This window comes from Bos taurus, chromosome 29 (assembly GCF_002263795.3).
Source record: "Bos taurus isolate L1 Dominette 01449 registration number 42190680 breed Hereford chromosome 29, ARS-UCD2.0, whole genome shotgun sequence".
Lineage (NCBI taxonomy): Eukaryota > Metazoa > Chordata > Mammalia > Artiodactyla > Bovidae > Bos > Bos taurus.
The window spans coordinates 17,710,518-17,738,259 of record NC_037356.1 but is presented as its reverse complement, the minus strand read 5'-3'; the positions used below and the strand labels follow the sequence as shown (position 1 = coordinate 17,738,259).

General features: G+C 42.1%; 1 protein-coding gene across 3 annotated transcripts in view; it reads right to left on the bottom strand.

Moving 5' to 3' along the window:
• GAB2 (GRB2 associated binding protein 2) overlaps positions 1 to 27,742 on the bottom strand; it is a 184,771-nt gene that overhangs the window by 56,889 nt on the left and 100,140 nt on the right. For all 3 annotated transcript variants that reach the window (XM_024987410.2, XM_059883233.1, XM_015461138.3), the window contains one exon: positions 1,248 to 1,548. In XM_024987410.2, coding sequence (XP_024843178.1) covers positions 1,248 to 1,548 — 301 coding nt within the window. The remainder of the gene's footprint in view (positions 1 to 1,247; positions 1,549 to 27,742) is intronic.

Genomic DNA, 27,742 nt, shown 5'->3' with positions numbered 1-27,742 from the left:
ATCCTGTAAGTCTGAGCAGAAGTTTTCTGTCTTCCTAACAAGTTCCCAGGAGAGGTTGATGCTGCTCATCCATGAATCCCACTCTGATAGTAACAGTCTAAATCAGTGGTTCTCAAACTTAACTATGCATCACATCACCTGGCAGGCTGGTTAAAACACCTCCAGAGTTTTCTGATTCACTGAGTCTGGGGTGGGGCTTAAGAATCTTCATTTCTAATAGGTTCCCAGATGAGGCTGATGTTGTTGATGTGCTAGAAACAGTTTTTATGTTTTTAAAGGGTTCTAAAAAGTTTAGAAAGCAGGTATAGGAATCAGAGATTGTATGCAGCCTTCAATTATTTACAGAAAATGGATGCTGAGCCCCAGACTCAGCCACTCGGTGTGAAGCCTTTAAAAGACGGATGCCTAGGTCCCACCCCTGACATTCTTAGCTAACTGGTTTGATATGTATCTTTAGCATCAACATTTAAAAAATGTTCCTCTTTAATTCTGATATGTAACCAGGTTTAGGAAACTACTAACTTAGGCTTTCCATCAGCCACACACACAAAAAGAACCCTACTCCTCAATCATCCTAGAGTTGGGGATAAGCCCAAACAAATGTCAAAGAGCATTTCTGCAACTGAAGCCTCACTTAAAAATGTTGAGCTACTCTTTCTGTGAGGGCTAACAAAATCTGAACACAAGTCAGAATCTCCCCCTTCTCGTGTGTCCATTCCCAGGGAAACATAAAGAACAGTGGATTGTACATCAACAGTACTCACAAAGAATCCCACACCTCCCCTTGCCAGAAAAGTGGCAAGTATAACCATGCAGGTTGTTCTGAAACAAAGGACAGGAGTGGACAGAGGATGCATCAAAGAAGAGAGCAAGGTGCAAGCTGCCCGTGTGTGGGTGACAGGTTAACCAGGCGCAGACAGCTAGAGAGCTGGGGCGGGGGAAGGGCAGACCTGAGAAACGGGGTGGCACGGAGGTACCTGAAGAAATGCCATCAAGTACCTCGAGCTTCATCATAACCCCAGCATGCCTGCTTTCCACGTGAGCAGACTCAGGGCTAGGAGGCCCTCTACTGTGGCCAAGCCCTTCAAACTCTTATCCTCTGCCTACTTCCCCCCCGCCTCAGAGGACAGCCTTTAGCTAAAGCCCACTCTGCTGTTCAAGAAGTCTGAAGGCCGTCCCCTGGGCCCCAGGGGCCCAGCCACTGCCAGGAGGCTCCTGCCTGGTCCCTACTGAGAAGCGTCTCCTACCTGTGCTCTCTTCTGCCTGGTTGAAGCCGCAGATCTGGCAGATGCTCTGGACCCACTTATTCATGTCCTCCTCCGTCTCGGCCACCAGGTAGAAGGTGCGCTCGCTGGTCTTGATGTCGAACACGAAGCTGTCCTGCAGCTCCTTCTTGTTGAAGGTCAGGCCTGCATCCACCTGCTCGCAGAAGTTCAGGTTGATGATGCGCAGGGGCTTCTTGGAGTGATCGTTCTTGTAGTATTCCAGGACGTCGGGGTCACCGCTCATCCGGCCGCTCCGCAGGATAAACCAGCGCTTCTTCCAGGCCTGAACAGGAAGGAGTGAGAGGAGGGGGAAAGTCATGAGTTACTTCAAAGCTTTTCACAGGTCCTCAGATATCACCAGGCTAAGGGTGGGGACTGTTGCACCTGCCGGCCGAGCGTGGCCTCTATCTCCTTTTTGTGTTTCCCCAGAGTTTAAGACGGAGAAAGAAATGGCACCCCACTCCAGTACTCTTGCCTGGAAAATCCCATAGATGGAGGGGCCTGGTAGGCTGCAGTCCATGGTGTCGCTAGGAGTCGGACATGACTGAGCCACTTCACTTTCACTTTTCACTTTCATGCACTGGAGAAGGAAATGGCAACCCACTCCAGTGTTCTTGCCTGGAGAATCCCAGGGATGGGGAGCCTGGTGGGCTGCCGTCTATGGGGTCGCACAGAGTTGGATATGACTGAAGCGACTTAGCAGCAGCAGCAGCAGCAGCAGCAGAGTTTAAGACACAGCAGATGACTTTAGTACACACGTTACTGCAGCATTTCACTACTGAAACAGGGTCTTATCACTATGAAATGAGATATGTCATTTCAAGAAGTCAGATGAGGGCTAAAAGACTTTACACAATTATTCCATCAAGCTAGAACACAGCCTCAAACTCACAGGACTTTTAGTCAGGGTGGAACTTGCAAAGCTGTAACATCTCAGTTTATGGATGGGGTCCCCCACTAAGACAGAGTGAGCTGAAGCAACAATGTCACAAACAGCAGGTAGCGGAGAAAAAAGCTTCCAAGCTTTCAGCACCTGGTGCTTTTTACCCAATCACGACGCCTTGGAAGAATCACACAGAAATCCTTCTAAAACTTCCCTGAAGCACATAACTTCAGAATTTCCCCCATGTCATTCACTATATACAGTGGATAATACTATGTCCCTAGTATTTATAATACAGCCCTGTACCTAATAAGCATTCAATATATATTACTGAATGAATAAACTCCTTATGTCATGCCATATTATAGAATTTAACTCAGTTGCACACTTCCTTATGTGGTTGTCTACATTCCACGTCTTCAGTGAGACTGAGTAATCTGTGAGCAGACATCACACGAAGTGGTAAAAAGATATCACAAATAAAACAGAGCCTCGGGTGGAGTCTATGCTTCATCACGGACTAGCTGTGCGATTTTCACATAAAGTTATTTATCTCTTTGGAGCTTGCTTTATCTATAGAATGAGAACCACCACTTTATCTATAGAATAGAAGATCACCACCAACTGTCCTACCTACCATATAGGGTTTATACTGCACACAAAGCACTGTGATGCAACCCTGAAGCGTCACCAATGCCAAGGATCTGACTGCCATCACGGTTCTTTAGACCTCACTGGGACTTCACTCCATTAATCCTGGCACCTTGCACTCTCACCTTCTATCTCCATCCTCACTTCCTTCTACCTGCCTTGTTCCTGTGATCCATCATTATAATCATTCTCTTGCTTCTCTTCCTCTCTTTATCTGGGAAACCATAACCCTTGACTAAGTCTAATGCTTAACCTACTCTGCCTGTTCCCACTCAGTGGAGCTGGAGAAAATCACACAACCACATTGGCTGCTCTCACTTTAAGCTCAAGTGAGCCCTCACGCTGCGACAGTCTGACTACATTGATCTGGTCCGTGATTTTCCGTTGCTCTTTGGCAATCTTCTGAACCTTGCCATCTTTAAACCTGTAGCACCTCCACTCTTTGGTATGAGAATATACAAGCAAGCAGAAGAGAATCTACACATGTTCCATTACCGTATTTACCAGTCTGCCTGCATTAGAGCAAAGTAGTTTATTACTGTGCAGCAGCGGTGGTCCACCCAGTCTAAGGCCCACTTTCTTCCACTAGAGCATCACCCCCTCTCACTACAGGGGGCAACACTGTATCTTGGCACTCACTGCATCTTCCTTCCCTCCTAGGATCATTCCCACCAGGACACCAACTTGTCCCATCTCAGAAAAAAAAAAGTTTGGCTTGATCTCACATTCCCTTCCAACTATGGCCCAGTTTTCTACTCCTCTTTACAAAAAAACCTCAGAGATTTCTACAGTGTTAATCATTGTTTCCTCTCCTCCCATTCTTTTCTTGGAAGCAATACAAGAAGGCTGCCCCCAACCCCCACCTCCTTCAATAGAGGTCTTAAAGACTTCAACACTCAAAGCAACTTTTGGATTTTACTTGATCTCTCAGCAACATCTGAGAACAGTTTATTATTCCATTCTCTTTGAAGCATTTTCCTCATTTGGCTTCAGTGCTCACTCTCAATCTTCCTATCTCCCAGCTTCCCTTTTTCAGTTTCCAGTTCTGGTTCCTCCTTGTCTCCCTGACTTCTAAAGGCTGGAATGCCCCCATGCTCAGTTCTTAGACTCTTCTCTTTCTATATCTACTTCTTAGGTTATTCTATTTAATTTCACAGCTTTAAAAGTCATCTAACTGCTGTAATTCGCAAATTTATAGCTCCGGCCCAAACCCATCTATAGAACTCTAGAGTCTCATACCTGCTCCTCACTAACAGGCATCTCAAATCTTTATTTATTATTTTTTTAATTTAAATTTATTTATTTTAATTAGAGGCTAATTACTTTACAATATTGTATTGGTTTCGCCATACAGCAACATGAATCCGCCACAGGTATACACGTGTTCCCAATCCTGAACCCCCCTCCCACCTCCCTCCCTGTACCATCCCTCTGGGTCATCCCAGTGCAGCAGCCCCAAGCCTCCTGTATCCTGCATCGAACCTGGACTGGCAATTCGTTTCTTATATGATATTATAAATGTTTCAATGCCATTCTCCCAAATCATCCCCCCCTCCCTCTCCCACAGAGTCCAAAAGACTGTTCTATACATCCGTGTCTCTTTTGCTGTCTCGCATACAGGGTTATGGTTACCATCTTTCTAAATTCCATACATATGCGTTAGTATACTGTATTGGTGTTTTTCTTTCTGGCTTACTTCACTCTGTATAATAGGCTCCAGTTTCATCCACCTCATTGGAACTGATTCAAACGTATTCTTTTTAATGGCTGAGTAATACTCCATTGTGTATATGTACCACAGCTTTCCTATCCATTCATCTGCTGATGGACATCTAGGTTGCTTCCATGTCCTGGCTATTATAAACAGTGCTGCAATGAACACTGGGGTACACGTCTCTCTTTCAATTCTGGTTTCCTCAGTGTGTATGCCCAGCAGTGGGATTGCTGGATCATAAGGCGGTTCTATTTCCAGTTTTTTAAGGAATCTCCACACTGTTCTCCATAGTGGCTGTACTAGTTTGCATTCCCACGAACAGTATAAGAGGGTTCCCTTTTCTCCACACCCTCTCCAGCATTTATTGCTTGTAGACTTTCGGATCGCAGCCATTCTGGCTGGTGTGAAATGGTACCTCATTGTGGTTTTGATTTGCATGTCTCTGATAATGAGTGATATTGAGCATCTTTTCATGTGTTTGTCAGCCATCTGTTCAAATCTTTCTTTAAAAACACATTTTATTTATCTGGCTGCATCGGGTCTTAGCTGGTGCATGAGAAAGCTTTGTTGTGTCACGTTGCATCTTTCATCAAGCCACATGGACTCTAGTTGTGCGCAAGGGCTCAGTGGCAACACCGCTCAGGCTTGGCTGCTCCACGGCATATGGGATCGTAGCTACCAACCAGGGCTCGAACCCGCGCCCCCTGCTTTGGAAGGCAGATTCTTAACCACTGTGCCATCAGAGAAGCCCTGGCATCACAATCTTCCTTTAAACTGAGCTCTTCCTATCCTCCAAGTCTGTTCTTCCTTCAACGTTTCCCATCTCAGTTACAAGCAGCTCCAACCTTCCAGCTGCCCAGGCCAAAAATCTTGATGTCAGTCATCAACTCCTAAACCCAACGGCAAATCCTGTTGGTCCAAACAGTTTCAAAATACATTTACAACCCGGTCACTTCTCCACACCTCCACTGTTACCCACTTGGTCGAGTCCACCGTTCGGCCGCCTTCCTGCTTCTATGCTTTCATCCGGCAATCTGTTCCCGACATCGAAGCTGGCGTCAATCAGAGCACAGCACTTCTCTGCACAAAGTGTCCTCTGGCTTTCCACTTCACTCAGAACAAAAGCCGAAGTCCCCACAGTGGCCAGTGAGCCCCAGGCGACACCCCTTCACCCACAACCCTCACCTCAGCCCTGCCCCTCTCTGCTGCGCCCATTCTGCTTGAGCCACGCTGGCCGCACACTCCTGCCTCAGGGTCTCTGCTCTGGCTGTTCCCTCTGCCTGGAATACTCCTTCCCCAGACATTCCCATTGCTTATGTATTCCATCACGTCACTATTTAAATGTCACATTACTGGACAGACGGTTTTTCTGGCCGCCCAATAGTCACACTCTCTCCCCCTTACTCTGCTATGCTGATCTCACCAGCAGCCACACCACCTAAAACACCGTAGGGTTGCTGATTCTACCCAGCTCCTAGAACGGAAACTTCACGAGGGCGGTATTGGCTCTTTTTATCCCACGCTACATTCTCCGTGTTTACAGCTGAGCCTGGCACATAGGTGGTTATCAGTAAATAGGTACTGGATTGATTACTGAATCATCCTCTCCCATCCAAGTATTAAGCAGGCCCAACCCTGCTTCGCTTTTGCGATCAGACGAGATCAGGCACGTTCAGGGTGGTATGGCCATAGACTGAATCTTCTTCTTACATGAACTCCTGACAGAATCTAGAAGGTCAGGGGATATAACTGGTGCCTAATAAGCCTTCGGTGGAAGTGAAGATAAAGGAATAGGATAGAGCTGAGGAAAAGAAATGTGAGTACCTTCAACTACAGTTGCCTAAAATCTTGCTCAGGCCACTGTGTACCAAACTCTGTGTGCGCTTGTGTGTGTGCAAGCCTCAGGTGCCTGTATATAATGCAGGGGTGTGGACAGCACGGTGAAGGTTTTAGAGGTATTAAAGTGTGTGTTTCAGTTGACGTGTCCTCCTTTAGGGCCTGGCTCTGTAGAAAGAACTGTCTCCAAATCACTGGGGTGCAGGTGCAAATGTAAACACACACACAGGCACCGTCACAAGCAAGGAAAAGGTGTGTGTGCAGATAACATCGGAGCCTGTCAGGTTCTGCTCGCAAGAAGTGGTGGGGGCTGATCAACGGCTGCGTACGAAATGCTGATAAATTTATGATAGAGCAGGCAAAGCCATCTAGTCTGGTCCCAGATTCACATCCCTCTTCTGCCACAACACCCTCTGCTCCAACTTTCATGTGCTATTTTTTTTTTGGAAACCACACAATTCAGAAGCAAATATAAGCAACTCCAAAGAGTCTAGCTCAAAAGACAACTTCTCCAATGCCTCAGCTGCAATGGACTTCTACTTCCCCTGAACCTTCATAACACTTTTTATGAACTTCTCATGGCATGTCACTTTTTTTTTTTTTACAACATATTACAGATATTTTAGTATTTGTTATTTCTTCCCAAGTAGACAATGAATAAAATCTCCTCCTACTCCTCTCTGAATCTCCATGGTAGGTGTTTGCTAAACATTACTAACTTGAACTGCTCTTATCTCCTTGGCCTCAGGTATGTTTATGTTTCCTTCCTGCCATCCATCTATCCATCCATCTACGCAAGAAATATTTATTTAGTGCTTCATATACTTCAGGGCCTTCCCAGGTGGCGCAGTGGTAAAGAATCTGCCTATCAATGCAGGAGACACAAGAATGTGGGTTTGGTCCCTGGGTCAGAATGATCCCCTGGAGTAGGAAATGGCAACCCACTCTAGTATTCTTGCCTGAAAAATTCCATGAACAGAGGAGACTTTACTAACTTCTCAAAGGAGGACAAAGGCATACAGATTGCTGCATTTAGAGGGTATTGTGGCAGAAAGTGAAGAGGAACTAAAAAGCCTTTTGATGAATGTCAAAGAGGAGAGTGAAAAAGTTGGCTTAAAGCTCAACATTCAGAAAATGAAGATCATGGCATCCGGTCCCATCACTTCATGGGAAATAGATGGGGAAACAATGGAAACAGTGTCAGACTTTATTTTTGGGGGCTCCAAAATCACTGCAGATGGTGATTGCAGCCATGAAATTAAAAGACGCTTACTCCTTGGAAGGAAACTTATGACCAACCTAGATAGCATATTGAAAAGCAGAGACATTACTTTGCCAACAAAGGTCTGTCTAGTCAAGGCTATGGTTTTTCCAGTGGTCATGTATGGACGTGAGAGTTGGACTGTGAAGAAAGCTGAGCACCGAAGAACTGATGCTTTTGAACTGTGGTGTTGGAGAAGACTCTTGAGAGTCCCTTGGACTGCAAGGAGATCCAACCAGTCCATCCTAAAGAAGATCAGTCCTGGGTGTTCATTGGAAGGACTGATGCTGAGGCTGAAACTCCAGTACTTTGGCCACCTCATGAGAAGAGCTGACTCATTGGAAAAGACCCTGATGCTGGGAGGGATTGGGGCAGGAGGAGAAGGGGACGCCAGAGGATGAGAAGGCTGGATGGCGTCACCGACTCGATGCACATGAGTCTGGGTAGGTTCCAGGAGTTGGTGATGGACAGGGAGGCCTGGTGTGCTGCAATTCATGGGGTCGCAAAGACTTGGACACGACTGAGCGACTGAATTGAACTGAACTGAACTGAACCGAATGCCAAATGAAATAAAGCAGACAGGGAAGGACAAAACACCACATGGTATCACTTGCATGTGGAATCTAGAAAACAAAACAAACTAGTGAAAATAACAAAAAGGAGAAAGACTCACAGACACAGAGAACAAACTGGTGGTCACCAGTGGGAGAGGGAAGAGGGTAAGATCGCGGTAGGGGATTATGAGGTACAAACTATTACGTACAAAATAAACAAGCTACAAGGATATGTTGCACAACACAACGGAGTGTAGCCAATATGTTTAGCTGTAAGTGGAACATAACCTTTAAAAATCGTGAACCATTATGCTGTACACCTGTAAATTATATAATATTGTACATTAACTAGATTTCAATTTTTAAAAAGGCATACAGATTGAAGAGGAAGAAAAAAAATTGTTCCTATTTGGATGGCATGATTGTCCACATAAAAAATCCCAAGGAATTCAGGAAAAAAAATTCCTAGGACAAGTAAGCAAGTCTGGCAAGGTCACAAAATACAGGCGAACCTCACTGTGTGGAGCATTGCTTTATTATGGTTTGTGGGTGTTGCATGTTATACGAATCGAAGGTCTGTGGCAACCCTGTGTCAAACAAACCTGTTGGTACCACTTTCCAAACAGCATCTGCTCAATTTGTGCATCTGGCTCACATTTTGGTAATTCTTGCAATATTTCAAACTTTTTCATCATTACATTTGTCATAGTGATCTGTGATCAGTGATCTGACGAAGCTCAGGTGACAGCATTTTTTAGCCATATTTTTAAAAATAACTTTCATATGCACCAGGAAACCAAAAACTTCAGATGACTGCAATATTTGCTTTATTGTGGTGGTCTGGAATCTAATTTGTAATATCTTCAAGGTATGCATGACAAGATGAACATACAAAAATTGATTTGCTCCTGTAGTCTATCAAATAAACACACTGGTATAGAAAATGAAAATACAATGCCATTCATTTATATAACCATTTCAAAAACACCAAAGAGGCATGAATCTAACAAAACATGTTCAATACATGTATGCTGAAAACTATACAATGTTGATAAAAGAAAGTTTAAAAAACCTACATGGAGAGGCACACCATGTTCATGGGTTGAAAGACATGACACAGTACAGCTCCCCAAACTGATGTCCAGATTTAACACAACTTTAATCAAAATCCCAGCATGAGTTTTTATGGATGTAGGCAGAAGTATTCTAAAATGTACAGGGAAAGGCAGAGAAAGTATAATAGTCCAAGCAACTTTGAAATAGTAGATAAAAGGGGAGAAACAAGTCCACTAGATTTCAGTAATTACAGTATAGCTACAGAAATCAAGACCACGTCATACTGGCACGTGCATGCACGCGCACACACACACACACACACACACAGAACAACGGAATAGAACAGGAAACCCAGAGAGAGTGAAAGCTGCTCAGTTGTGTCCGACTCTGCGACCCCATGGACTATACGGTTCATGGAATTCTCCAGGCCAGAATACTGGAGTGGGTGGCCTTTTCCTTCGCCAGGGGATCTTCCCAACCCAGGGATCGAACCCAGGTCTCCCTCATTGCAGGCAGAGTCTTTACCAGCTGAGCCCCCAGAGAAGCCCACACAAATATGTTCAACTGATTTCTGACAAAGGTGAAAAAGCAATTCAGTGGAGGATAGCGTTTTCAATAAATGATGCTGAAGCAACAGGGAAAAAAGTGAATCTCAATCTAAGTCTCACACCTTATACAAACATGAACTCAAAATGAATCTTGAACTCAAATATAAAGTTATAAAACATTTAGAAAAAAAAATTGGAGGAAATCATTGGATCTAGTGCTAAGCAAAGAGTTCTTAGACCAGACGCCAAAAGCACAGTCCATAAAAGGAGAAGTTTATAAATTAAGATTTCACTGAAATTCAAAACTTTTGCTCTGCAAAAGAAGAAGCTAAAAAATAAGCTATAGAGTGGGAGAAAATATTTGCCAACCACATATTTGACAAAGGCGAGTATGGAGAACACATAAAGAACTCTCAACACCCAACAGTTTAAAAAGGGAAATAGTCCAAGTAGGACATAGGCCGGAGAAGGTAATGGCACCCCACTCCAGTACTCTTGCTTGGAAAATCCCATGGACGGAGGAGCCTGGTAGGCTGCAGTCCATGGGGTCGCTGAGCGTCGGACACGACTGAAGGACTTCCCTTTCACTTTTCACTTTCATGCGTTGGAGAAGGAAATGGCAACCCACTCCAGTGTTCTTGCCTGGAGAATCCCAGGGACAGGGAGCCTGGTGGGCTGCCGTCTATGGGGTCACACAGAGTCGGAGACGACTGAAGCGACTTAGCAGCAGCAGCAGCAGGACATAGGCAGAACATGAAACATGAAGAGACATCTCACTGAAGAGCATATACAGATGGCAATTAGGCACATGAAAAGTTCAACATCATTAGCAATTCAGGAAACACAAAACCACAAAAAGATATTATCACAAATGTAACAATGGTTAAAATTTTTAAAACTTGTAACAACACAAAATGCGGGCAATAATGGCAGAGAAAATGTGTCACTCAAACATTGCTGGTAGAGTCTAAAAGAATATAACCACTCTGGAAAACAAGTTTGGCGTTTAAAAAAAAAAAATTTTTTTTTTATTGGAGTATAGTTGCTTTGTAATGCTGTGCTAGTTTCAGGTATACAGCAAATTGAACCAATCGTACATATAGATATATCCCTTTTTTTTAATGTTCTTTTCCCACATAGGTCATTACAGAGTACTGAGTAGTTCCCTGTGCTATAGAGCAGGTGCTTATTAGTTATCTGTTTTATATATAGTGGTGTGTATATGTTAATCCAATCTCTCTGTTTATCCTCCTCTCCATTCCCTGGTAACCATAAGTTTGCTTTCCACATCAGTGCCTCAACTTCTATTCTGTAAATAAGTTCACTTCCACCCTTTTTTAGATTCCACATGTAAGCGATATCATGAGACATTTGTCTTTCTGTGTCTTACTTCACTCAGTGTGACAATCTCTAGGTCCATTCACGTTGTTGCAAATGGCATTACTTTTTTATGGCTTAGTAATATTCCATTGTCTATACTAACAGGTGTCACATCTTTATTCATTCATCAGCTGATGGCCATCTAGGTTGTTTCCGTGTCCTGGCCATTATAAACGGCGCTAAAATGAACACTGATGTGCGTGTGTCTTTCTGAAACATGGTTTTCTCTGGCTATATGCCCAGTAGTCAGACTGCTGGGTCATACAGTAGTTTTATTTTTAGTTTTTTAAGGAACTGTAATACTGTTTTCCATAGTGGTTGTACCAACTTACACTCCCACCAATAGTGTAGGAGGGTTCCCTTTTCTCCACACCTTCTCCAGCATTTACTATTAGTAGATTTTTTTTTTGATCATGGCCATTCTTATTGGTGTGAGGTGATACCTCATTGTATTAATAGCTTTGATTTGCATTTTTCTAATAATTAGTGATGTTGAGCATCTTTTCATGTGCTTTTTGGTCATCTGTATGTCTTCTGTGGAGAGATGTTGGCAATTTCTTAAAGAAAATAAACATGCAACTGCTATATGACCCAGCAATTGTATTCCCGGGCATTTATCCCAGAGAAATGAAGATTCACATTTATATAACTTTCACATGAATGCTCATGTAAGTTTTATTATAATAACTCAAAACTGGAACAATCTAGACTTCTTTCAGTGGGTAAGTGGTAAATAAACTGTCATACTTCCTTGCCATAGAATACTACTCAGCAATAAAAAAGGACAAAGCATTGACGCATGCAAAATCCTGAATGAACTTCCACAGAATTATGCTGAATTTTGTTAGAACCAATCCCAGAAGGTTACATAATGTGTCATTCCACTTATAGAGCATTCTTGAAATGAGAGAATTTAGGAACGGACAGCAGATTAGTGGGGCTTCCCTGGTAGCTCAGTTGGTAAAGAATCCACTACAATGTAGGAGACCCTGGTTTGATTTCTGGGTTGGGAAGATCCTCTGGAGAAGGGATAGGTTACCCACTCCAGTATTCTTGGGCTTCCCTCGTGGCTCAGATGGTAAAGAATCTGCCTGCAATGCAGGAGACCTGGGTTCGATCCCTGGATTGGGAAGATCCCCTGGAGGAGGGCATGGCAACCCACTCTAGTATTCTTGCCTGGAGTCCCCATGGACACAGGGGCCTGGCAGGCTACAGTCCATGGGGTCGCAAAGAGTTGGACATGACTGAGCGACTAAGCACAGCACAGCAGAATAGTGACTGTCGGTGGTTGAGGAGAGGGTTGGAATGGGATAGAAGTGGGTGAGGCTACCATAATAAATAATAAACAGCTGGTGGGAACCCACTGTATAGCACAGGGAGCTCAGCTCAGCACTCTGTGATGACTTAGGTGGGTGGGGTGGGGGTGGGTAAGAGCGAGGTTCCAGAGGGAGGGGATCTATGTATACATATAGCTGATTCGCTTTGTTGTACAGCAGAAACTAGCAAAATATTGTAAAGCAATTATACTCCAATAATTTTTTTTTTTTTTTAAGGAAAAAAGAATTGGCTGTGGCTTTCCTGGTGGTTCAGAGGTAAAGAATCCGCCTGCAATGCAGGAAGCGCAGGAGCCGTGGGTTTAATCCCTGGGTTGGGAAGATCCCCTGGAGGAGGAAATAGCAACCCACTACAGTATTCTTGCCTGGAGAATCCCATGGACAGAGGAGCCTGGTGGGCTATAGTCTACGGGGCTGCAAAGAGTTGGACACGACTGAAGCAAGTTAACACGTGGCTATAAGAGGGCAGTATGAAAGAGTCCTTTGGTGATGGAAATGTTCTGTATCTTCACTGTAACAATACCAACATCTTTGTTGTCATACTGTAGCACAGTTTTGGAAAATGTTACCAGTGGGTAGAAAGTGGTACAGGTTACTTGGGCTATTATTTTTACAACTATGTGTGAATCTAAAATTACCTCACAATTGAGAGTTTAATTTAAAAACTTATCCACAAGAGAACTGCAATGTTCATAGAAGAGAAGTAAAGATCATGGAGAGAAAGGGTGTTCATACTTGGCGGATGATTATAACCAGACCTAGCTGTCCTCAATCTTTCCCACTCAAGGACAAGAGAGGGGCTCTTCAGGAATCACATGAAAATATGATTAAACTTAAGAGCATTCAGGGTCCTGAGCAGGAGGACACAAAATGGAGTGAACTAAGAGTTATCAGCATTTCTAAACTCACTGAACTATCTGCCAGATCTAGAAAATATTTGCTGCAATGGCATACATGATTCTCTGCCTTGGGGAAACATATTAAATAAGGTACCAGCCAGCTTCTCCTATTTTTCTGTGTAGTAGCCAGGTTCCAAGACAGCCCCTAATGAATCTCGTTTCCAAGTGCAGCCTTATGTAGTCCTCTTTCCTACTGAATGCAGATGAATAATAGGATACTGCTTAAATGAAAGTGTGTGACTTCCAAGGGTAAGGCATGAAAGACACTGTAGCTTCTGTCTTGCTCTCCTTTGGATCGGCTGCCATGCTATAAGGACACTCAAGCAGTACAAAGGAAGAATGTATATGGTGGGGAACTGAGGCCTCCTGCCAGCTGTGAAAAAGAGCTGTTCTTAGAATCATATCTGTCAGTCCTAGTTAAGATCACAGCAACTATAGGTACTTTTTGACTGCAATTTCATGAGACCCTGAGCCAAGTCCACCAAACGAAACTGCTCCTAAATTCCCAATTCACAGAATTCACATTAAATACTAAATATTTATTTCTCCTTTAAGCCAGTAAGCTTTAAGGTAATTTGTTATCCTGCAATAAATCATACATTTTACTTTGGGCTTCCCAGGTGGCTCAGTGGCAAAGAATCTGCCTGCCAATGCAGGAGTAGCAGGAGATGTGGGATTGATCCCTATGTTGGGAAGATCCCCTGGAGGAGAAAATGGCAACCCATTCCAGTATTCTTGCCTGGAAAATTCCATGGACAGAGGAGCCTGGCAGGTACAGGTCATGGGGTCGCAAAGAGTTGGACATGACTAAGCATGTATCATGAGCACAAGCACATTTTAATTTTCACTACTAGGGCCATTTGGGAGAAGGCAATGGCACCCCACTCCAGTATTCTTGCCTGGAGAATCCCATGGACAGAGGAGCCTGGTAGGCTGCAGTCCATGGGGTCGTGAAGAGTCGGACACAACTGAGCAACTTCCTTTCACTTTGCACTTTCATGCATTGGAGAAGGAAATGGCAACCCACTCCAGTGTTCTTGCCTGGAGAATCCCAGGGATGGGGGAGCCTGGTGGGCTCCCGTCTATGGGGTCGCATAGAATCGGACACGACTGAAGCGACTTAGTAGTAGTAGTAGTAGTAGGGCCATTTGGGTGTAACCTGAAACTCCAGTACTTTGGCCACCTCACGCGAAGAGTTGACTCACTGGAAAAGACTCTGATGCTGGGGGGGATTGGGGGCAGGAGGAGAAGGGGACGACAGAGGATGAGATGGCTGGATAGCATCACTGATTCGATGGACATGAGTCTGAGTGAACTCCAGGAGTTGGTGATGGACAGGGAGGCCTGGCGTGCTGCAGTTCATGGGGTCACAAAGACTCGGACACGACTGAGCGACTGAACTGAACTGAAAGGTATCCACTAGGAGGAAAGCCTTGTCTATTTAGAAGACTAAAAGTAGAGCCTAAAAGATGGATTAATAGGCTAAAGGAACAGAAGAATCTAGAAAGAGACCCATACATACATCACCTCTAGATTTAAGAAGACGACGATACTGCAGTGCTGTGGAGAAAAACAAAACAAATTCAAACCTGTCTTTTCAATAAGTGGAACTAGGTCAATTTGATAACGGTGGGAAAAGATTCTTTATCCTTATGTCATGCCATATGTGAAAATTAATCTCAGATCACTGTAAACCCAAATGTGAAAGATGAAATAATAAAGTATTTAGAAGAAAACAAAGGAAAATATGTTCATGACTTTGGGGTAGGTAATGATTTCTTGAATACTCAAAATGTACTAAGACAAGAGATAAAGAGAGCAATTATACAACATTAAACTTAATTTCTGATCATCAAAAGGTACTGCCAAGAGAGTGGGAGGAGATATTTGCAATACATATGTCTCATATTCAGAACACATCTAAAAAAGTGTACAAATTAGCAGGAATAAGACCACTCAACAGAAAAATGAGCAGACACTAAACAAGTTTGATCAGACACTATACAAAAGAAAATATTCAAGTGGCAATAGACATAAAAGGATCTCAACTTCTTTACTCATTGGAAAATGTAAATCAATAACACGAAACCACCAGAATGTTTATTTTTAAATTTTTTAAAAATTTTATTTATTTTAATTGGAGGCTATTTACTTTACAATATTGTATTGGTTCTGCCACACATCAACATGAATCCACCACAGGCGTACATGTGTTCCCCATCCTGAACCCCCCTCTCCCACCTCTCTCCCTGTACCATCCCTCCGGGTCATTCCAGTGCACCAGCCCCAAGCATCCTGTATCAAACCTGGACTGGTGATTCGTTTCTTATACGATATTATACATGTTTCAATGCCATTCCCCCAAATCATCCCACCCTCTCCCTCTCCCACAGAGTCCAAAAGACTGTCCTATACATCTATGTCTCTCTTGCATACAGGGTTATCATTACCATCTTTCTAAATTCCATATATATGTGTTAGTATACTGTATTGGTGTTTTTCTTTCTGGCTTACTTCACTCTGTATAATAGGCTCCAGTTTCATCCACCTCATTGGAACTGATTCAAATGTATTCTTTTTAATGGCTGAGTAATACTCCATTGTGTATACGTACCATGGCTTTCTTATCCATTCATCTGCTGATGGACATCTAGGTTGCTTCCATGTCCTGGCTATTATAAACAGTGCTGTGATGAACACTGGGGTACACGTGTCTCTTTCAATTCTGGTTTCCTCGGTGTGTATGCCCAGCAGTGGGATTGCTGGGTCATAAGGCAGTTTTGTTTCCAGTTTTTTAAGGAATCTCCACACTGTTCTCCATAGTGGCTGTACTAGTTTGCATTCTCACCAACAGTGTAAGAGGGTTCCCTTTTCTCCACACCCTCTCCAGCTTGTAGACTTTTGGATAGCGGCCATTCTGACTGGCATGAAATGGTACCTCATTGTCGTTTTGATTTGCATTTCTCTGATAATGAGTGATGTTGAGCATCTTTTCATGTGTTTCTATCTGTATGTCTTCTTTGGAGAAATGTCTGTTTAGTTCTTTGGCCCATCCACCACATTAACAAATTGAAAAATAAAAGCCATATGATTATCTCAAGAGATGCATAGAAAGCCTTTGACAAAATTCAACATCAATTTATGATAAAAACTCTCCAGAAAGCAGGAATAGAAGGAACATACCTCAACATAATAAAAGCTATATATGACAAACCCACAGCAAACATTATCCTCAATGGTGAAAAATTGAAAGCATTTCCTCTAAAGTCAGGAACAAGACAAGGGTGGCCACTTTCACCACTGCTATTCAACATAGTTTTGGAAGTTTTGGCCACAGCAATCAGAGCAGAAAAAGAAATAAAAGGAATCCAAATTGGAAAAGAAGAAGTAAAACTCTCACTGTTTGCAGATGACATGATCCTCTACATAGAACACCCTAAAGACTCCACCAGAAAATTACTAGAGCTAATCAATGAATATAGCAAAGTTTCAGGATATAAAATCAACACACAGAAACCCCTTGCATTCCTATACACTAATAATGAGAAAATAGAAAGAGAAATTAAGGAAACAATTCCATTCACCATTGCAACGAAAAGAATAAAATACTTAGGAATATATCTACCTAAAGAAACTAAAGACCTATATATAGAAAACTATAAAACACTGGTGAAAGAAATCAAAGAGGACACTAATAGATGGAGAAATATACCATGTTCATGGATTGGAAGAATCAATATAGTGAAAATGAGTATACTACCCAAAGCAATCTATAGATTCAATGCAATTCGTATCAAGCTACCAACGGTATTTTTCACAGAACTAGAACAAATAATTTCACAATTTGTATGGAAATACAAAAAACCTTGAATAGCCAAAGCAATATTGAGAAAGAAGAATGGAACTGGAGGAATCAACCTGCCTGACTTCAGGCTCTACTACAAAGCCATATTCATCAAGACAGTATGGTACTGGCACAAAGACAGAAATATAGATCAATGGAACAAAATAGAAAGCCCAGAGATAAATCCAAGCACCTATGGACACCTTATCTTTGACAAAGGAGGCAAGAATATACAATGGAGAAAAGACAATCTCTTTAACAACTGGTGCTGGGAAATCTGGTCAACCACTTGTAAAAGAATGAAACTAGAACACTTTCTAACACCATACACAAAAAGAAACTCAAAAGGGATTAAAGATCTAAACGTAAGACCAGAAACTATAAAACTCCTAGAGAACATAGGCAAAACACTCTCCAACACAAATCACAGCAGGATCCTCTATGACCCACCTCCCAGAATATTGGAAATAAAAGCAAAAATAAACAAATGGGACCTAATTAAACTTAAAAGCTTCTGCACAACAAAGGAAACTATAAGCAAGGTGAAAAGACAGCCTTCAGAATGGGAGAAAATAATAGCAAATGAAGCAACTGACAAAGAACTAATCTCAAAAATATACAAGCAACTCCTGCAGCTCAATTCCAGAAAAATAAACGACCCAATCAAAAAATGCACCAGAATGTTTATAATGAAAAAGACTGATAGTAGAAGTATGGTGAAGACTGTGGAGAAACTCTCATACCCTGTTAGTAGGAATGTGAGTTGGTATAACCACTTTGGAAAACTATGGCAGCATTTACTCTAGCTGAACACACACCCCAGGGCCTTGGATTTACTCCCAGATGCCTACCTCAAATAACTGTGTACATATATTCATTCAGACATATAAAAGTATGTTCACTGCAACATCATTCATAATAGCCCAGATCATGCCTGCCTTTCCGCATTCCTTATTTCAAGTGCTTGCTATCTATAGTCTGAACTATTTTCATAGCTTCCTACCGTTATTCTAATTTAATGCTTATAAATGACTCAAGTTTAATCTTCCAATCAGAGAAAAACTCCAATCACATCATTTCCACTCCCCTATCCAAAAATCTAATGACTCCCTATCACTTGCATAGCAATGGCTAAGTCCTATGGCTTAGTTTTTTTTTTTTTTTTAAAGCTAAAATTTGAAAAAGATTTTCAGTATGGTAAAACATAACATAAATTTTACCATTTAAATGTATAGTTCTGTGGCATTAAGTATATATACACTGTTATAGTGTCATTGATATTATCCATCTCCAGAACTTTTTTATCTTCACAACTGAAATTCTCTACCCATGAAACATTAACTTCCCATTCCTCCCTACACCCAATCCCTGAAAACCACTATTAGACGTTCTATATCTTTGAATCTAACTACTCATATATGTGGAATGACATAATATTTGTCCTTTTGTGATTGGCTTCTTTCAACTTAGCCAATTTGACTTACTTCACTATATGGCTAATTCCTGGCATAACCCAGTCAGGTAGAAGAAACACTATTAATTCAGATCAACAAAAACTCAACCAAGGGGCACCAAGTGCAGAGAAATAAGGAGAGCAGTGAGAATGAGACACTGAGGTAAGGAAAGAATAAGATAGATGATTCAGACTGTGATAAGCAAAGCAAAGCTTGCGATTACGGTAAAAGACTCAAATTAGGGTAAAAGACTCTTGCTCTACAATGTTGGACAAACTTAACATCTCCTAAGCCTTAATAACCAAATATATAAAAGGGAAAATAACAAAACTAATAATATTGACTTGAGAATTAAATATGGTTATTAAGTGTGAAGGCAGCTAGGACCAAACTGCATGACACACTCCAAGAACATAGTTATTGAATCGAAAGCAGCCCAAGGACATTCTGAGATCATGTAACTGGCAAAAGACTTAACACTATGAATGATTCCCAGATTTCCAACTTATTTTTTTCACCAGTAAAAGGCGTTATTTTGTCCTTTGTCTGGCCCCATACCACACAATAGCAACTCCTCTGAATTTTAGTTAGAAGTATCAGGATTCTTCCAGTCTGTTGGATTCAAAATCATCTACTTCCAATTCAACTCTTCTTGCTACTTAACTGTTCCTGACAAGTCAATAGTTATATTCACTAAAACAAGCACAAATTCTCCTAAATGCTTTGAGGGATAAAGAAAGGAGGCAAGACCCAAACATTCCTTTCAAGTAACTTTCAATGTTTACAACAATGCAGGGAGGTAAGACATGATCACATATCCCTAAAACAAAAAGCAGATTTTTATAAGCAACATAAAAGGAAATACAATATGATATTGGACCACTGAAGCAGAGAACCAAACCTTTAGGAATGGGCAGGAAAGGGAGGGGGAGAGAGAGAGAGAAAGAGAGAGAGAAATGAACATGAATGAATATGAACTGAAGAAGGTAGGGTTTGATATATGGTTTTGGGAAGGAAGGAGAAAAGGTCAGTTCTTATAGAGCACATAGTATGACCAAGACCTGGGTATGGGAAAATATAAGACAGGTTCGGAGAACATGGAGTAGTCTTCTCTGAATGTGGAAAAGAAGGAGGAAAGGAAGAGTTTGGTGGTCCTGGAAAAGTCAACACCATCCTACAGATTTTTTAAAATTTAGTTTTTAATTGGCGCATCCTATGAATTTTTAATCTTTCCTTTATTGATAAGGGGGGGGGTCACTGAAGTGAACAGATCAGCAGAGAAATGATTACTACTGCTGTACCCTTAACTGGCAGAATGAGGAAGACCAACACGAGAAAGGAAAAACAAGAGGCAGGAAAACTAAGAAGTTGTTGCAACAGCCTGCAATAGTGAGAGACGATGGTGGGGGGACAAGAACACAGAAGACAACGCAAGTCACTTTACTCAACGACAGGGCTTAAAGAAGTACATGGCACCAGGGTCCACCCTCAAGAAAGAACCTTCCATTTGCATCAGTGATTTAGAGAACACCACCACCATCTCTGTTGAAATAGAAGTGACTGTTTTCCTTTTGTACCCAAATTCAGTAAAAACAAACAAAACAAAACTGTTTCACAACCACCCAGACCACAGACGTGCACCGTGGATACACATGGCCCAGAAGTTGCATCATTCTGGCTTTAAGTGGAGAATTCATACCCCACATGAAGCTGTCTCTGTTCTTCAGATTAGATCCCAAGGTCTCCTTCCAACCATGTAGAATGCAGCCATTACTTCTTCCTATTGAACCTGGCACCTAGAATACTTCGAGGGATCCCAATTTAGCTTTACACTGGCCAGATCGCATGGGAGCACTATGATCAGTTTCGGCGGTGTGAAGGGTCTTGAAATACAATGGTACCAGGATTTAGCAAGGTTCTGACCAGAATCTTGACTGTTGTCTTCTGAGCTACAAGGAGCTGATGCACAGCAGAACGATTTGATGTGTTCTGGGTGATCCCACATACTAAAGCTCAACTAGGGTCAGCAGGGGCATGCCACAGAAAAGTAGATGTTTTTTACACTGTAAATAAGAACTTTCTAAAAGAGTGGTCCAAAGCAGGTCCTTTGGAAACTGAAGAACTACTCAGCATCAGAGATACTAAAGAGGATTTAGCCTAGAGCAGAGTTAGCAAACTTTCTCTGTAAAGAGCAGAGAGTAAGTATTTTAAGCCTCACAGATCAGACATTCTCTTACAACTACTCAGGTCTATAGGGGCATGGAAGAAGTCATAGACAATTTGTAAGCAAACAAGAGTGGCTATGTTCCAATAAAACAATTTAGAAAAAGAGCTGGTGGGCAAGATTCACTTGCTGTCCCCTGACCCAGACTAGAAGGAGGGAGGGAGATTCAAGCAGTAGATCAGTAAACAGAAAGGGACTAAGGTCTCTTCCCACCTGGAGAGCTTTATACATTTTTAACCAAGAAAATCTGACATGGTAACACCTCATTTAATCAGATTATTCAGATTCTTGGAACGGAGGGATATGTTCTTCCCTCAAACCAAGTATTAACTAGAACTCCCTTAGTTTCAGCCTTGACAGTTGAAAATATTTCTGAAACTCTAGAATTGTCTGCTTTGCCTTAGGTATTTTACCCAAGATAACAGAACTTTGATGACTAAGGACTTCTCAGAGCCTCAAACCATCTTTCCAGATACCAAATCTTACATGTCTTGTGGCTAAAGTTGTAGAAGGGTCAAGGCATTTCTTGGAAGAGGGTTTTGTGTAACTCCTGGAAATGGGCGTGTCCTTTCAACTTCCCTCTTTCTGATGAGGGTAAAGTCAAAAACTGCCAACAAACCAGGAGAACCCTGTTAAGTGAGAATTATAGTTAATTAATTAGAATCTAACTGAGGTTACTGGCTGATGTCAATAAAATGAACTTACTAGTCAGGGACATTGAAAAATAATACATCTTCAAAAAGCTCTTTGCTTTAAACACATTAAAAAAAAAGAAACAAAAAACAACCCTACCTATAACACATGCACACAGTCATACTCACACTTACCTCTCCCCTGGTGAAACTCCCAAGTGGTGATATGATTTGAGTGCCAGCTCAAACGTCACAAAGAGAGAAGAATTTGATCTGACCTGTGAGTACATGATACACAACTATATCCCAACACACAGCAGATCACACTTATGCCCCATAACAGTTAAGAGCAAACAGTAAGAGTCCAGCGAGTTCCCTAACAGTCACACATTTCTAGAGGAACACTTCCTGAGAAAGAAGCTTCATGCTATCCTTCCTCTAGGTATCCTTCAGCTACTCTGGACCATGGTGACTTTATACTCGGAAGGGGAAAAAAGGCACTTGCCTGAGCTCCTGCTACATTCCAGGTGCTTTCTATCCATTATCACATTAAATCCTCAAGCGTGTGCTACAAGGCAAATCCTTTTTTACAGGTGAGGAAAAAGAACTTCATCGAATTTAAACCATTTGCAGAGATAACAGCCCCAATCTTCTGGTTCAGTGAGTCAGGACTTAGGTCCAGAAAGAGAAGCAGCAGCTAATGCAGATGAAGTGCTGACTACATTTTGAGAAACACTGGCCACTGAGTTTATGAAAGGTTAAGTTCACAGTCAGTAGGTGATGGCTATAGAGGGATTAGAAAGAATCTAGCTCTCAGCAATTAGTCCAAAGTTATTTCCAGTCCTCAAATCCAAATGCCTGAGGATCACAGTTATATGCTCCCGACTCGGACGGAGGAGCCTGGTGGGCTGCCGTCTATGGGGCTGCACAGAGTCGGACACGACTGAAGCGACTTAGCAGCAGCAGCAGCACCATTCATCTGAGTAATAATGTTTCTGACTCTAATGAACCTTCTTTGCTTCTTTGGCACAGAATGAACTTTACCTTACCGTAAGATGGGTCCATTCCGAGGTCAGGGGCTTTTTTATCTCCAAAATTTAGCACAGTGCTTGATAGATGTTATCCACTATATAACTCTCCAATGAAAGATACACCAAAGGGAAAAAAAAAAGGAAAGAATGTCTATTTGCCCCCTCTTTTGGTGAAAACAAACAAAACCTCTCAGTTCTATGGTATGCTCTAGGATTCTAACCTAGAGAAGGAAATGGCAACCTACTCCAGTATTCTTGCCTGGAGAATCCTGTGGACAGAAGAGCCATAAAGATCTGACATTAAGATTCAGCTCTAGGGCTTTTGTTTGTGTTATTCAGAGTGAGAAGGTTGGGATGACAGGAGCCTGAAGTTGCAGTGACCACCCTTTGGAGTCTAAGAACAACCAAGACACAGAGAGCAGAGTGAAATGGACCTGCGTTAAATGTGAGTCCTAAATCAAGATGATTCGGAAGCCAGGTTTCCCTTCTTGGCTTAGGTGTCTCCACAAACTCTCTTTTCACTTCAGGCAATTTAGGGCACTAGCTAATCAACACAGGTTTTAAGTATGTGAACTATTCTGGGACCCAGGACCAGTTTGTTATCAAAATGACAACTCAGCGGTCCTTTCCACATGCTCTTGTCAAATTCATTATTCAATCTATTTTCTACTTCCTTCGCTTTCAGTTTCTTTTCCACTAGTATTTACTCCCCTTTTCCTTCCAATCATTCAATCAGCATTCATTAAATGTTGATAAATGTTAATGCTTACTAGCGCCAGCTAGCTCCTTTAAGGTCTCATGACCTGTGGAAAGGACAGGCAGGTACAGTGCACGGGGCACTCAGTGACTGAGGTCAGGGCTCCGACAGAGGCATGAACAGAGCGCTCTCTGCGTGGAGGGGTCACGGAATGTTGCAGGGCACAGGTGACACCTGGATTGGGTTTCAAAGGATGAGAGGAGTTTTGCTAACTCTCTCCAGTAAGAAAAAATACTGGAGGAGGAACTTTCCAGGGAAAGAGAGTACTACAAGTACAGTTAACTTTCATTATTCACCATAGTTATGGTCTATAAAGTCACCACAAACACTGAATTAGCAAATACTGAATCATTTCTCCTCGAGGAAATTCAACGGTTAGGTTCCTGCAAGCCTCTGGTCACATTATCTTTACATAATCCATACATAATCTTGTTTTATGTTTGTTTCTGTATAAAGACACCTTATTTAACATATACCGCTCATTCGTTAGTATTGAACTCATGGCTAACAGGGCTCCAGCTCAAGTCTGATGAGTATCTAATATGTGTTTTCTCCATAAGGCACATGATGATCTTCTTGTGCTTAGGACTCTGGAGAATAGTTCAGCACTCTGTTTGTGAGGCATTTTATTTTGGTTTAATTAATCAATTTTTTTTTTTTTTGATAAGTAGCTCCCATTTCTTTTTTAACATTTGAGTATAGTTGCTTCACAATGTTTTGTTAGCTTTTGCTGTAAAGCTAAGTGAATCAGTCACACACACACATATATATATATATATATATATTCCATTTTTCTTGGATTTCCTTCCCATTTAGGTCACCACGGAGCACTGAGTAGAGTTCTCTATGCTATATGGTAGGTTCTCATTAGTTATCTATTTTATTCATAGTAGTGTGCATACATATAGTGTGTATCCATAGTGTATACATAGTATGTGTGTGTGTAAGCCACTCCCAGTCTTGAGGGGGCATTTTAAATAGTAAAATCATCAAACAAAATAGTGAATAAAAATGGCATTAAGAGGAAAAGGCATTAAAGTTATGTCTTTGAAGCTGAAGGATGAAGGATAAAAAATAGCATGGAAAGGTGACCACTGAAAGGAAGGCTACAAGAGTGATTTGTGGCTGCTTTAAGTAGGGTTTCACATGCTGGGTTTTACATATTTCCTGCAGGCCAATCATTTTCAATGTAAAATTTGATACAAAATTAAAAATTTGAGGGGCCTCCCCAGGTCCAGGGGTCGGGACTCCGCCTTCCAGTGCAGGGGTGCAGGTTCGATCCCTGGCTGGGGAACTAAGACCCCAAGTGCCTCCCAGCCAAAAAACCAAAACATAAAACAGAAGAAATACTGTAACAAATTCAAAAAAGATTTTTAAAATGGTCCATATCAAAAAAAAAAGAACCTTAAAAAAATTGAGAATTCCCCCATAGAATAATAATATACATTTTGTGTGCATACTCAGTCACGTCCAACTCTTTGCAACCCTATGGACTCTAGCTTGCTAGGCTCTTCTGTCCATAGAATTTTCCAGGGAAGATTGGAGTGGGTTGCCATTTCCTACTCCAGGGGATCTTCCCGACCCAGTGACCGAACCCACGTCTCTTGCGTCTCCTGCATTGGCAGGTGGATTCTTTACTACTAAGCCACAGAGAAACCCCAATATACACTTTAGTATTTATTAATAAACAAAACCCACTAGGAATTCATTAACTCAATTATTTTACTAACCACGGTATCTACATATTTTTTAAAAATACAAACATGCAAAACATTTATTCATTGTATAAGTAATGCATGGTGCCAGAGAATGTGTGTGTTTTCAAGGATCCAGTCCATTGTGCTGGAATCACTGTCGTGTACCTAACGGAGCAGCCCAGGCAGAGGGAACAACATGTGCAAAAGCCCTGAGGAGAAAGGAAAGCTGGCTCATGGGAGGACCTGGCCGCAGGCCACGGAGCAGAGAGACGGCAGTGGAGACCATCAGAAGGAAGGCGCAGGGGCAGAGCATGATGAAGCTCTGGAGGTCACTTTATGAAGTGCAGCTATTATCTTAAATAGAACAAGACTGGAACTTTTCCTGGTGGTCTGGCCAAGACTCTGTGCTCCCAATGCAGGGGGCCTGGGTTTGATCCCTGGTCAGGGAACTAGATCCCATGTGCTGCGGCTAGGAGTTCACATGCTGCAAGTAAAGATCCATGTGCCACAACTAAGACCCCAGCCAAGACCCAGTGCAGTCAAATAAATAAATATATAGATTAAGAAAAAAAAAATACGACTTAAAAACAATACAGCAAGATCCCTCAATAGGGGTATATTAAGTAAACATTAGAATTGAAGAATCAAGAACAATGTGGTATGATCCGACTTATAGCAAAAACCCTGTATGTTTATGGATTCATATACGTGCACACCACCACATATATGTGTGTACATATGGTTTACATATATAGTATATACCTGCACACTCACAGTGTCTTACAAATGCTCAGAAAAGCATTCCAAACTGTTACCAATGGGTTCTTGGGGAGGAGAATGGGTAATAAGAGACTAAGGCAACTTTCACACCCTAATCCATATACTTCTGTATTTTTAAATAAACAGACATGAGACCACTGGGTGGATTTTCATTTTTTTTGTATTTTACATTTCTTAAAGATCATTCTGGCTTGTAGCAAGTGAAGGGCAGGGTGGAAAGAGCATGAGCAGGGAGCTCAGACAGACAACTGGCGTCCGGATCAGGACAGTGGCAAAGGATATATACTTTCAGGATATATTTCAGAAGCTGCAATGGCTGACTCTGGTGATGGACTGAATATGGGGGATATGGGAGAAGGAAGAACAAAGCAAGTCTCTAAGACTTCCAGCTTGAGCAAGCAGGTTTTCTGTTATGACTTATGGGGGAGAAGGGAGCCACAGCCACGATTCTCTGCCCTCTCACAGTGCATTCTAACAAAGGAGTAAAATGAATTTGACATGTGTGAGAGGGAGAGGGTCACAATCTGGGAAACCAAAGAGCCTTGTACCAGTGATTACATTGACTGAATTCTATGAGATTGATTCCCCAAAGACCAGGTCAGTCTTTTTGCAGAGGACTCAGGGAATCCATTAGTGAAATTACCTCTCCCATTGAGAAAACGGCAAATGAATCATTGCCAACCCTTTGCGTTTTGGAGGAACAAAGGTCATTTCATTGAAGGGTTTCCCTTTCATGTCCTTCAATGTTCTGACCTGAGTTGTATTCAATGCTTTGAATTAAGCGAAAGTTGCCAGGGCAAACGAGGGCAAAGACGGGGAAAGGGTAGACAAATAAGGCCCACAAATATAATTAAACTGTTTCCTTTCCTCTAGGACAAAGGCTTCTCTCATGCATCTCCCCTACTCCAAGTAAGAGAGAGAAGACAGCTTCACAGGTTTCTGCTTCCCTAAAGACCTGGTTTCGCGCTTTCTTAAGCAACAGTGGTATTTAAAACTCCGTGTGTCAGGATCACTGAGACACCTGTTCATAGGTAGATGTTCCCAGGTCCTAGTTTCAACAGAGATTCAGACTCGGTAGGTCTAGAGTGCGGTCCAGGGACACAAACTCCACACGACTGGCCCAAGGAGCCCAGTGTGAGAAGCACTGCACTACACTGCTCACGACAGTTGATTAAATGTCGTCATAATTTAGTGAGCTGCTCTGCAGAAAGAAGCGGATCATGCAGCTCTGGGTTATACTTTTAACTCTGTCTCTGGTCAGTTGGCTGGGCATGGAGAGAACACTTCTATGCTCTGAGTCATGGTTTTCCCATTAATAAAGCACAAGTGTGACTTTCTGGATCTCAACTTCCCTCTAGTCTCTGACATTTTAGGACCCCAGGAAAAGAGAAAGGGTTGGAAACGTCAAGTAGGGCTTCCTACTTGTACCAGAGTGACTCTCCCTGAGGTACTCGGACTGTGGATATACAAGAATAAGAGCGTAAAATCCAGTGCTTTCTGGAACTGGCTGGTTAAAAGCAAATATGGAAAAGCTACTCTTAAGGTACAAGATGAACCAGGCATGGGGCCCTTCTGGAGCCTGGCTTCTGTTTCCTAATCACAGCACTCAGTATAAAAGCAGGGAAGTAATTCAAAGGATGGAAGGAGAGACTGAACCCAATTTCAAAGATTAACCCAGGTGTTCAAGTAAATGCCCTGTCTGCCCCCTGGGAGCCCTCATTTACATCAGTCCAGCTGCCTGAACTATGTATATCTGAAAATACATTCCCACACAGAGACTCCTCTATGGCTTCCATGTGATTTATGGAAAGGCTTTCGTTTAATTTATAAGTCAGTATACACCATTAGAAGAATGACCTCTGGAGCTAACATTTCTTTTTGTTTCCCCCCTTGTTTTAAATCGATATTACAGAGGTATATAATTTATATGCAATAAAATTCA